The sequence below is a fragment of the Pholcus phalangioides genome, unplaced genomic scaffold, assembly GCF_987345545.1.
Source record: "Pholcus phalangioides strain wild (caught in Gottingen) unplaced genomic scaffold, Ppha-v1.0 ptg000015l_1, whole genome shotgun sequence".
Classification (NCBI taxonomy): Eukaryota; Metazoa; Arthropoda; class Arachnida; order Araneae; family Pholcidae; genus Pholcus; species Pholcus phalangioides.
In genome coordinates, this window is record NW_028301608.1 from 56,292,961 (window position 1) to 56,306,484 (window position 13,524).

General features: G+C 33.6%; 1 protein-coding gene across 2 annotated transcripts in view; it reads right to left on the reverse strand.

The window, feature by feature from the left end:
• Positions 1–2,236: 2,236 nt before the first annotated feature.
• Positions 2,237–13,524, reverse strand: part of Tomosyn (syntaxin-binding protein tomosyn) — a 176,362-nt gene continuing 165,074 nt past the window's right edge. For both annotated transcript variants that reach the window (XM_089243835.1, XM_089243834.1), the window contains 6 exons: positions 10,017–10,196; positions 7,130–7,235; positions 6,759–6,854; positions 6,397–6,521; positions 4,084–4,208; positions 2,237–2,805 (listed from right to left, as the gene is read on the reverse strand). In XM_089243835.1, the coding sequence (XP_089099961.1) occupies positions 2,668–2,805; positions 4,084–4,208; positions 6,397–6,521; positions 6,759–6,854; positions 7,130–7,235; positions 10,017–10,196 (770 nt within the window). In that variant the 3' untranslated portion in view covers positions 2,237–2,667. The remainder of the gene's footprint in view (positions 2,806–4,083; positions 4,209–6,396; positions 6,522–6,758; positions 6,855–7,129; positions 7,236–10,016; positions 10,197–13,524) is intronic.

Below are 13,524 nucleotides of genomic sequence, written 5' to 3' on the forward strand. Positions count from 1 at the left end.
GAAATACTAGTTCTATCCAACCGTACATAAGCTAGAACGTGTGTTATACTCATAACTTTTTATTGTATGTGTGGCCCTAACCGGGGCCGTCTGAAGACCCCGAGCCAAATTTTTTTTGAGGCCCTAATACTTGGCAAATTGTAGAAAATTTTGACCGGATTTCATTTTTACGATTCCCTCTTCGCTTGAGGCCCCCCGGGCCGTGCCCAGGTGGGCCCACGCGTTAAGACGGCACTTTTCCTAACGCATTTATGTTGTCAGAATCATGCTTGGTTCTTAATAGTGGTGCCATCTGTATTCCATATTTTGAAAAAAATATAGTAAATGTTTGAATTTTCATATGTATAAGTATGGTAGTGTAGGTCTGCTCAGACACTTTTTAAATGGGATATCAGCTCGAATTCATGCCTTGAAGTTGGAAAACCACAGAAAATCAACTTCAGCCGATCGATCCCCTGTACATCGACGGGCTTGAAAAACATTTGAACCTGGATCCAAACGAGAAGAATCTAACACAATACCGACACGACCGCACAGCGGCACTCTGGTGGGTATTGCTAATGGAGCTCCACTCTTCAACCTGCTGCTCGCGGAGCACCATATTGTGCTCCCTGAACCACCAAGAGTGCCCAGTGGTCGTGTCCGATTTCACGCTCGCTAGCACTTAACCCACGCTTCAATTCAAAACCCTTTAAAAATTGCGTTCAAGGATTACAATTATATGTTGATTATTGCAATCCAACATATAATGCATATTATGTATGCCAACTTTGCCGTAAGATCGCTCTTCGTTTGACGGCAAGACACGGCAGAGTGCTAGTGATTCAAAAAAGGTTGAGGACATCTGAGCTACTGCATGCGTATAGTGATTTGGAATATATTTCACTAAAATTTTGAGCGACGAAAACATAATAAGTGAGATTAAAACAAAAGTGGATTTATAGCTTTGCCTCTTGGAGGCTATATAAAGTTTGCCAGTTATTTTCTATCTTTTCCCCGCTCATTAGTCATTAGCTAGTCTGCTTAGAATACCCACTTCCCTCCTTCGTAAATAAACCTCAGAATGAATGAACAAGCTTCAGTGATGAATTCTATTCTTTTCCCCTATTTATACAATTATCCTAACGTAATTTTTTGAGAATTATTGTCATAACTGCAAAAAAGGTATCAAATTCAATGAACGTTGTTAGAAAAACAGGATATTTGTGTAGGGGAAAAAAAAATCTGGATTTTCAAAATTACAGGGAAAAACAGATCCTATGGTCACCCAACTATTTTATATTTTTAGCTTTTATTGAAAATTGGACTGTATTCGTGATAAACAAAATACATTTCTAAATGATCATGAATGTGATCATTGACTGATTGAATCACATCATTGACTAGGATTTATGTCAGATTTGAGTTTTCCACTGTATTAGCTGATGATTTCTTTAAAAAAAAAAGTGTTTTCGTGGAATATTTGGGTATAAAATTCTCCCCCACACCATCCTGCAAAATTACTCCCCTGTAAAATTGCATCTGGGAAAAAATACTGGAAAATATGAAACATCACCAAAAACGATGCCAAAAGTTACCAAATATTGCTGAAATCACTGAAAAATCACCAATGGTAGGACATGAAGCATTACTGCAAATTGCAGTGGATTAAAATAAATTTGAGGAATCAAAATGTTTAACATGACAAATGTGAGATAAATATTCTTATTTATGTAGTCGTTATCATCATAATATATAATTTATGAGTTGGGAAAATAATTTTAATCTTTGATTTCAATGAGGAATAAAAATTCAAGAGTTGGTTTCATTGAAAATACGTGAAGAGAAGGTCATTGTTACAAAAAAGTTGGAATGGTAGAAATTACGTGAAAATATGTGAGACATGTATGGTCACCATAATCTAGTGCCACATTACCTTTTATTCAAATCATATCCATTACTGCAAGAGCAAATGTAAATATCTGAATGTCAAAGAGATTACAGCCACCCTTGACTTTTTTTTAAAATTTTATTCTCTTTTAAGGAGAGTTTTATTTTCTTATAGAGGCTTTTAAGGATGTGAGATATTTCTTCAGTGCTTCTCAAACGGTTAACAGATATTTTTACATTAAAGTTATTTAATGTGTAACCATCCTATAATCAACTTCAACGTATAACCATCACTTCATTAAGTGAATCCTTGAATATTTCAGCCAAACATATATTCATAACTAAAGAAATACAGTACAAATAAGAATTATAGACAACAAATTTATTTATGTTTACTTCTTTAACATTTCAACAAAAAGGGCTACGGATCCATCTAAAATAAATATGTCTGTGAGTAGTCCAAGTGCCCTATATTCATAAATCCACAGGCTCAGTTCCTGCCTGCAGGTAAATTGACAACTGGTGAGACACAGCGTGAAGCACATGAATTTTTTTTTGGGAGGAGGGGAGACATAAGGAGGGAACTCTGGGATGAAAAGGGAGGGAGGAGGAGGAGAAGAGAGTCTCTGATCATGATTCTCATCTTCACATAGATTATTTATTCTTATTAATTTACTTCGTCATCCTTGTCTGTATGTCAACAATAAATCACAAACGTGCTTCATCCATCCAACCGGTGATGAAAAACATTGATGGGTTCACATTCCCACACGAAACAACAGCAGCAGAAACGAAAAGTCAAAGTTGATACCACTTTTTGTCTCTATATTTGAGCATCAACTGGTTGGACGACGTGGCATAACTTTCTGCTTCTGACATCATGCGTGCCGTCCTCTCTTCCAGCTGCGAAAGTGCTTCACCTCTCTCGTTGAGAGCCTGTCAGAAAAAAAAAAGCAAAGAGAAGATATTTAAATAAAAGTGAAAAATTCTTCAAAGATATACAGAACCAACGATCCCTCTAAGCGAGTGGTTCCCAACTGGGGGTGAGGGAGAGCATTTTTGGGGTGCGAAATGGAAAAAAAATTACACCATGTTGACTGATTATTCAGAAAAATTAAAATAATGGTAAGAATTGAATTTTTCAATTCATAAAAAAATATGAATTATAATAATATTTTTGATGCCTTATCTTCTGAATCTTCTGACTTCTGCTCATTAAAATATGTCATTCGAATTTTGCATTGTAAACGTTTCTTTTTCCATTTTAGCTGAGAAAAAATACCATTATCTACTTAACCTAATTTATGGTTTGTCTACATTGGTATCTTGTGTTATTAGCATGTTGTGATTAGATTTGACATTGTCATGAACACATAACTTAGGAAAAACGTCAAAAAATTCAGTCAAGTGTCGAGTGCCCGAGTGGCATGGTGGTAAGATGCTCATCTACCATCATGAAGGATGTTGTCAGGGTCCCGGGTTCGAACCCAAGGGAGGAGGATATTGATAAGATATTTTCCCTAAAGAACTCGAGGCGACCACCGATAGACAGCGCCTTTACTTCCAACCCATCTCACTAATGGCAGTAAATTGCACTATAGCGATATGGCCAGAGTTGGTGTTTGGTGAAGTAGTCAAGTGTCAAAGAACCATTAATTTATAGTTGTTGCGCCTCGTATCAATAAGTCAAGTCAACTATATATATATAAAATGAATTTATTTTCCATATCTTAAAAAAAAAAGTTAAAAAATAGTATGTTTTTTTTAGTTTTGTTTGTGAATTAAAAAAAAAAGAAACTAAAATGAAATAGTATATAATAATATTTAATTATGTGATTTAATTATTTAATGTCTTTTTTTGGCTATAGCTGAAAAGACATTAAGCAATGAGTAAAAGAATTTATAAAAATTAATTATTGGATAATTAATGTAATCAATTACAGAAAAAACCCTGAATTTTCTAACAAATAAAAAATGTATTATCTCCAAAGGGGTGCAGGAAGGTAAGTCGCATTGCTCTGGGGGTGCGGGAAAACTAACTTCAACCGACCACCACTGCGGTGACAGTGGGGATCGAACCCGGTTACTCGAATCCGTCACTATGACCACTTGACAACCACAGCGGCTGAGTCACATACTAGAAATTAGTTGAGCAGGATCTAAGTATCTCTGTATATGATTTGCCATACCATTTAATGAAGAAAAAGTACATACCAGCCTGGCTCTAGCCACTTCTCCAGCCAGTGAGGAAGTTTGAGCTTTAGCTTGGTCTATCGCACTGGTCCCACCAGGGTAACGACTAGCAACAGTTTTTGAACTTTTACCACTGGCTTCACCAACTGCATAAGTAAAAAGAAAAGAAAATGACAATACATACAAATTAAGTCTTTTATTTAACCTGTACACCTACCATGTGATAATTTTAATGCAGTCAATTTGTGATAAGTCAAATTTCAATGAATTGAATATCTGTTTAAATTTTGACGCAGTCCCAGAACTTGTCTTACTTTTATGAGATTTTGAGAGAGTAAAATTATACCACTACATTTAAAAAAATTCCAGAACTTTTAAAATTAAAATGAATTATGTCATTTCCCACTGAGAAATATCATTTGACAGACTAGTCTGAGATGATTTCATCCATTTCAAATACGTACATCGCATGAGCATACCACATCAGTACAGGCTTTGAAAATTTCCTGTCGGAGGGGAGGGGGGAAGGGGGAAGTTGTCCAATTTCAAGCAGAGTTTAAGTGCCAAATATTAGAAAAAATATTAATGAAAATCTTTTGCAGAGACTTTTCAAATGATTAAGTCAACGTATGGTGAAACAGCAATGACTCACACTCGAGTTCATGAATGGCACGGTTCAAAAGAGATGACAGCGTATCGTGAATGATGAGAGCTCAGAACAGCCATCAGTATCCACAACGGTTGAACAAGTCACCATCATCAAAGAAATTGTAAAAAAAAGATATGTGAAGAACTGCTGCTGAGATTTCATAATTTGTTGGCATCTCAGGTAGAAGTTGTCATGCCACTTTAACAGACAAACTTATCTTGGATAAAGAAATTACTTAAAAGGGGGGGGGGGGCAAAAATTCTCAGGTTCTGAAGAAGTGCAGCAAGCAGCAATGAAGGCACTAAAGGATGTGGCAAGAGGAGGCTTCCAATTCCATTTATATCTTTGTACGAAATTTGTATGAAAATGCCTAATTGCACATGGTAGTTATATTGAAGGAAACACAAAACAACAACAACAGGTTCTATATCTATATATATAAAATTGATTTTGTGTCTGTGTGTATGTTCTCTATGCAAATCTACAATTTTAGATCGATCGTCACCAAATTTTGCATATATACCAAATGGGACCCGACTTAAACGATAGGCTACTTTAAAATTTTGCCAGAGCAGGGCAAATGCCCCAAATGGGCAAAAAACCGAAGGGCAAAAATGGTTTTTCGGATTCAACAATCATTTTCCGAACATTTACTTTGGTTACCATGGTTCCCTAGCAATGCGTTTAAGACGTGTATATGCCTTTACAATGGTTGTCATTTCTTCAACGCTGTCAGTATATGTATAATATTTATGCCTTTATAATGGTTTGCCACATTTTCAATACTCCCAGCAATGAGGTTTTTTTGAATGACGTCATAATTATAATCAGCCTCGCTTTGAGGGGTCAGGAAAAGGGTGATCCTCATAGAAATCAGTGTTAAAATTGCCAATTTTAATGTAGACATGAGGAAATTCTGTGGGGTTTTCTGTCACATCAATAATTCTAAAAATTGTATTAAATACTCGATTTTTGAAATATTGAGTTTACTTAGAGATATACGAAGCCCAGGAGATTAAATATGGACCTACTTTTTTGAGTTGGATATCCAGGCAATAACACATTTATTTCAACTTTTTATTTATATCTTCTCAAGCATGAAAATTAATGTCTCCGTATATTGTCTTTTGATATTCAGCTGCATAAATTCATATAGTTTAGGATGTTTTAAAATTAATTATGGGTCCGTAAAATACATCGAAGAAATTCCACAGCTTTAATTAAGCATTTTTTGAAGCAGAAACAGGCAGAAATGGATAACTTGAAGTTCGGGGGGGGGGGGGGGAGAATCGAAATACCTGGCACCCTTTAAAAAATATATATATATATTTATTCATTTATTTTTCCTTAAATCTAGATTAGTTTCTTTCATGAGTCGCGCAGGAAGTCGCCATATTGGTTAACTTAGACACTGTTTGCATGTCCCTCAAAGAAAGAAGGAGATATCACATTATTCAAAAAGCCTCGTTGAAGAAAACCCGGGCAACGCCGGGTATTATAGCTAGTTCATAATAAAATTCAGACTCATTCTTCCATAATAAAATAAGTTTTGAATGTAGTGTGGTATAACTAAGATAAGTTTTCCATCAACTACTGCATATTCAACTTATTGAGATTTGACTGTATACAATTACATACACATACAAAATATTAAAGCAAGAGGGTTTAGAATGTAAACAACTCACATAGCTCTTCCCGGTCCAAAACACTTGGACCTCCACCAAATAATCCTTTGAAAAAGCCTTGCTTTGGTGGCTCTGGCATGTCCTTCGTTAAAAACAATGTTCCCATCATGTCCTGTAAGAGGCTCCTAAAAATATAAATATATATAGCATCAAGTTTAAATTGACAGTAAAACAAAAATTATAAATATACATCAGCAAGACAATAGTTTAACTTTCAAAAGTGAACCTGGAAAATCACTGGTTATGAAATCAAGAAATTCACAAGTCAGTTTACTCTTTCAAGGGAAAAAACATTTATGTATTCTGCAAAATGTGATAGCTTTCATGTATAAAATGGGAGAAGAGAAATCTAATGGCTTTACCCGAAAGAAGCAGAAATAGAAAATTTCTGAACTTCTGAAGGAGAACACAAATACAGACCATGGCCGTTGGCACTGATGCACAAAGTTCTTGCAATCCTGAGAACATAAAGTAAAAGAAGTTACCCTGTTATCTGTGTGTATATACGAATTCATGTTATAGTGTATTTATCAAAAAAAAAAAAAAAAAAAAAAAAAAAAATGGAATGCACTAAACTGAATACAGATGCACTGAAAAATTATTTTATTGGTTACTGGAAAAAATGGTATCATACCTGAGAAATTAATGACACTGAAGGAATTCAAAATCAATAGGAGACATGAAATATAACTGATGGGGAATTAGTGATAAAAAAAATCAAATATAAATTTACCTAACACCAACGGGTGGTAAGAAATCAACATGGTGCAGTTGCCTAAGGCTTGGTAAACTGTATATATTAACATGACCGGTAGCAATGTAACAAACCAACGAAGAACCTAAAACAATTAATTGATATAGATATATATTTAATGTTTTACATTGTTTTTGTATAAAAAATTAGTATTTATCAGTTATTTTCAGTATATAAAATTAGTATTAGTATTTATATACTGTAAGTAATTGTAATTAAATGCAGATAAAAGCATTTTCAGAGTTTCAGCAGATAATTATATGAAAAAGAAGTTAATGGTGTCAATGGAGATAAAAAGCCACAAAATACTCATTTCTCACTGTTACAATGGGAGAAGAAATAAGCAGAGAGCAACAAGAGAAGAAATGAAATTTACTGATTTAATTCCATTGAGTTTCATGAAATTTCATTAAAATTAAGTACAAATTAACTTAAAAAAAACAAAAAAGCTTTTGGATTCTTATTTTTTAAAGAACATTTCAACTCTGATTTTAATACTATGATTTTAATCTAAACATATTTTTTTCATGATAGAAATGCTTATATATATGTACTAGCTATAATACCCAGCGCTGCCCGGGTTTTCTTCAATGAGGCTGTTTGGATCACGTGATATCTCCCTCTCTTTTTCTTGAGGGACATACAAACCGTGTCTAAGTTAACCAATATGGCAACTTCACGAAATAAACAAATCTAGATTTAAAGAAACATAGAAACAAATATTTCCCCCCCTTTTTTAAGGGGCGCTAGGTATTGCGATCCCCCTCTCGAATTTCAAGTTATCTATTTCTGCCTGTTTCTGCTTCCCAAAATGCTTAATTAAAGCTGTGGGATTTCTTCAATGTACTTTACGGACCCATAATTGATTTTAAAACAACCTAAACTATATCAATTTATGCAGTTGAATATCAAAAGACAATACGGAGAACTTAATTTTCATGCTTGAGAAGATGTAAATAAAAATTTGAAATCAATGTTATTGCCTGGATATTATTCAATTCAAAAGTAGGTCTGCCAAATTACTTCATATTTAATCTGCTGGGCTTCGTATATCTCTAAGCAAACTCAATATATTTCAAAAATTGAGAATTCAATACAATTTTTAAAATTATTGATGTGACAGAAAACACCACCATATTTTCGCATTTCTACAGTAAAATCGGTAATTTTAACACTGATTTCTATGAGGATCACCCCTTTTCCTGACCCTCAAAGCGATGCTGATGATGATTATGACGTCTATTTAAAATGCCTTATTACTGGGAGTATTGAAAATGTGAAAAATAAAGGCATAAACTATTATACATATACTAACACGATTAGAGAAGTGGCAAACCATTGTAAAGGCATAAAACACGTCTGAAATGAATTGCTAGGGAACCACGGTAACCAAAGTAAACGTTCGGAAAGTGATTGCTGCTGAGGCCTAAAAACCATTGTTGTCTGACAGTTTTTTTGCCCATTTGAGGCATTTGCCCTGCTCTGACGAAATTTTAAAGTAACCTATTGTTCAAGTTGGGCCCCATTGGGCATATATGCAAAATTTGGTGACGATCGATCTAAAATTGTAGATTTGTATTGAGAACACACCGACAGACACACAGAAAATCAATTATATATATATATATGTATTTTTGTATGCTTATAAGCATATACAAAAAAATACACTCAAATGTCGAATCATAGGAATTGATATAGGGATCAATATATAGTGACCGGCTAAAGCCCTCGAAAGCCCAAATATCAGACAATGGCCAGGTTATTTGTGCTGGCCATATATATATATGTGTGTGTATTTACTGCCAAAGCCTGAAGTTGGCCACTTTGGTGATTCCATAATTGCTCTTGCCGCATATTTTACTGGCAAACAGAGCTGTTGATTCCATAGAGAGAGAGAGAGAGAGAGAGAGAGAGGCATACTTCCAATTAAAAAAGTTATCTAAATAGCATATAGAACTCATTGATATCTCAAGTCATTGATATTGCAAAGGGTTGTGTAATTAAAATAAATAAAATAAATTTTTTATATGGACACTCTGTCCCCAAAAACTGAAATAGAAAGTTGTTGTTCTGTCACTCCTGAGGCCAGCAAAAAAAATCTCTCATTTCTAAGTAGAATATTCACTGAGATATCTGAATTCAAAAACTGGGGGAAAGTTGGGAAAGAACAGCATAAATCAGGGAAAGATGTATTGTCATCAGGTTTTTTTTTTGATTTTCCCAATATTTTTCAATTCAAATGCCTCAGTTCCTCAATGTGGAACTTTCTTTGTTGGCAGCAGGACAGACAGGGCAACAACGTTCTTATTGGGTCTGTATATAAAGGTAATTGTTTTTTTATTTTAATAACTGCACAACCTCTTGCAACATGAATGACACATCTGAGTTCTACACATTATTTGGATAATTTTTCTAACTGGAAGTATGCCTCTAGGATCAACGGTTCACCAGTAAGATGTGGCAAGGGGAATGAAGTCATAACCCTATGTAAGCTGTATCCTTTACATTTCTGCTATTAATTTAGTTTAATAGAAACAATAACAGATAAAAATTAAAGACCAGAAATGATAAATGCAGTAAGTGCCATATCACAAATTTTACAGGAGAACGAAAAACAAGTTTAAGGCACCATAAAGCAATGTGTCAAGTGACACATACTGACAAGTTTTTCACCTACTTAGAGTGAGTTGGACACTTTCATCATTTCCCAGGTTGACAATCTTAGTATTTCATTTTTGATGTGGAAATTTTTTTTTTACCACTTACTGCGTTTACCATTTCCAGTCTTCAATTACAGTAGATAAAAAACAAAGAAAATTTCTTGCAGGTTCTAGCATTAAAAAGAATGTATTGACAAGTTTCTTACCTGCATCTTTCAATGATGTAACTTCAGCTTTGACAGCATAGGATGTGTCTGAGATTATGTTTCTGTAAAGCCCCGTTTGGGAGGGTAAGAGCACAACATGTGAACGCCTTTCTGACGTTAAAACAGCATATTGTTTCTCTCGGCGATCAAGGGAAGACGATGAAGGGCGGCTAGTTAAACCTGGAATAAAAATACAAAACAATTATTTTAAAAAGAACTAAACAATATACAATCGATTTAATACACGTGTTAAATTATAAATGTTAAATGATTTTCAGTTTCTTACAAAAAAAAAAAAAAAAAAAAACCCCAGGAATTTCTATATTACTTTTCCCTATCAAAATTGATGGAATTACAAATCCTTCACCAATTACAGGTATGTTTATGAAAGGGAGAAAGTTGCAAAAAGAAAATAAAGGTAGTATGAAAAAAAGCAGCAAATTGAAAAAGTTGATTTCAGTCACTTCTTATAATTATCTAGATCAGAGAGTTTCTCAACCTTTTTGAACCCAAGGACAACTGAAATTTCCGAGATAATTTGATGGACAACTAATTTACAGTATTGTGAGCCAGATTTTTTTATTCAAAAATCTATTTGAATACCACTAATACAGTAGAACCTTGATTATATGGCACGATTATCCCGGTACAGAAATTTTAATTTCATATAAAGCTCGTCACTATCCATGCTGTTATTTCAGTGGTTTTTTTCATTAGTTCAATGCGGTGATATGGCAACCCCTGTATAGGGACATCTTATATGTACACATAAATGGACCGAACATTTCACAGGGGCAATCAACATTTGAAGATTTATAGTAGGGAAAAAGCTTCTCATGTATAGGAGGTGTAGGTATGGTATGCTAAGTTAGGTATATATTGCCCTTTTTTATAACTGAAAAACAATGCACAAGGATCGTGCCATCAGTGAAGCCAAGTATAATAATAGTATGGATATGTAACTGTGAATAAGTGTGATTTTAATTAGATTTTTTTGTACGATAATGCTGTAAGGGTTCAGAGATCTTACTACAGAGGGGTGCAGAGAAAAGCTGGTTCTCTGCACAAGGCTCGAGCTATGAAAAGAGACTTGATATCGTATGTTTACACTGGAAGAACAGCAAGTCTCAGGGAAATGTGATCAAAGTGTTTAAAATTTTCTACAGAATGGATAGGATGGACAATGAGTTATTAATACACTGGCAATGTACTGCTTCAACATGGGACACCAGTATTGATTGGTGAGGGACAACTCAAGGTTATGGTATATCAGGGACTTCTTCTCTAATAGGGTTGTTAGAATTTTATTGTGGTTGCAGCTCTGAAAACACTAAGTTTAGATTTTCAGTGGGACCAAATTTGTGCCAAATTTTGGATTTTTGAACAGACATTTTGTAGATCCCATATTACACCTAAAAGTTGCAAACAGCAAACAAAATCTTACATATTACCACAACACACTTTTAACTTTCCAAAACAATCATTATTATACAAATTAGACTGTAAACACAACTACTGCAGCCCATCTGGGGCTACCTATCATTTCTGGCAAGAACTTTGTTTTCCACCTAATATGACATCCATATTTATTATGAACATCTGTTTTTTTCAGCCACCTCACTGAGCATCTTGCCTGTTGTGGCTTTTTATTTGTATAATATGATATATATACACTGGATATAGTTTTTCAAACAAGTAAAATGCATAAATACTTTTTTTTTTTGCAATTTTATTATTTTAAATTATTTTTTTTTACTCCTGATGGTTAACCATGTTCTTCTGTTATCTGTGTTCCCTACCCTTAATGCAGATAATTCAAGTTCTATCTCTATTAGTTACACACAATTTAAAAATTTTTTCTTTAATTTTGTTTGATTGCGTTCAAATTAAATTTTCAAGTCCGCCTGAGTATTACTCCACCCATATTCACAGATCACTCTGGTTAGTGGACCATAGGTTGAGGAACATTGAGATCTTATTCAGTTCCCATACAAATAGGATTCAATCGAAAACTATAGTTGTGCAATATCTTTATTCTACATGTACTTAAAATATTTTAAAATATTCCATAGGCTATTCCATACATAATGAAATTTGTGTTTACAGAGAAAAAAATTACATTGAGATACAAGATTTCTTGCTGATTCAACCACTTGGTAGTTGAAAAAAATATACATAAATTATGTTAGAAATAAGGGAAGAAAAAAAAAAACTTGTAATCTCTAGTTTGTATGGCAGTATGCAAGATGTTCTTGAGAATAATAACTAACAGGCTAAAAAAATATAGAAAGACATTTTAAATTAGTTTTCTAGTGAAAAAACAAATACTTGAGTTATATAGCTACAGTAACTACCAGATTGCAAGTACAAAAAATCTTAAAAAAAGTTGTTTATCAATCAATTTAAAAGTATTAATAAAGAAAAAATTTCCATAGATATTGAAATTTTCAATGACACCAAAATTCATATAATTGAATATTGTATGATGAACCTTCTCTCTCTTCCTCTATAAGGAATGTATATATAACCAAGATGGATGTTTTATATCAATGTACACATCATTGTTTATATTGAAGAAACGTTGTCATTTCAAGTATTTCCATCACAATATCCATGCAAATGGATATTCATTTTGTGAATTGTGCTTTGGTTGACATACAGTGATACCTAAAATACAATATCTTAATTATGCATAAAAAACATGAATTAAAAAGTAACTTTCTGAAACAAATTATACTTGTAACGTGAGAGAACTAGCACAAAGTTTGTTGAGATAAAATCAGGACAACTATAACAAAATTACATGACTTCAGCAATAAAAATACAACAGAGACTCAATAACAAATTCTACATAACAAAATTCTTACATACTCCATAACAGTTTAGACCAAAACACTCACAATTTCGTTAATTTTCCCAAAATCGAAAACTATTTTGAAGACAAAATCACTTTTTGTTATACAGGGTGTCCCATCAAGACCACCCAAACTCTGCACAGCCAGATTCCTCGCTTGAAATACATAAAAAATGGCCAAAGAACTGTACCTGTATGATCCATAGTTTGAGAAAAATGTGAAACAAAACTATCCAGTGCAAGGGGAAAAAAAACCTTATTGGAAACACATCGGTATTTGCTTATGTGTACATAGAAAGATGTTTAAAATATCCTATCCACAGTGCATATTGAGGCATGCAAATATTAATGTTCGTTTCCAATAAAGTGTTTTTTTCTTGCACCGGATATGTTGCATATTTTTTTTTGCATTTTTCTCGAAACTATGGGTCATACAGGTACAGTTCGTTAGGCATTTTTTATGTATTCCAAGCAAATCTAGCTGTGCAGCGTTTGGGCAGTCTTGATGGGACACCCTGTATATACTAAATTGTATAGATATCAAAATCCATATAAATTTTGTATCAATGTTAATCAAACAATTACTTGTAATACTTCTAAATTCATGCTAGAATTTTTTATGACATATATGTGCACATAAAGTCAAACCTGATT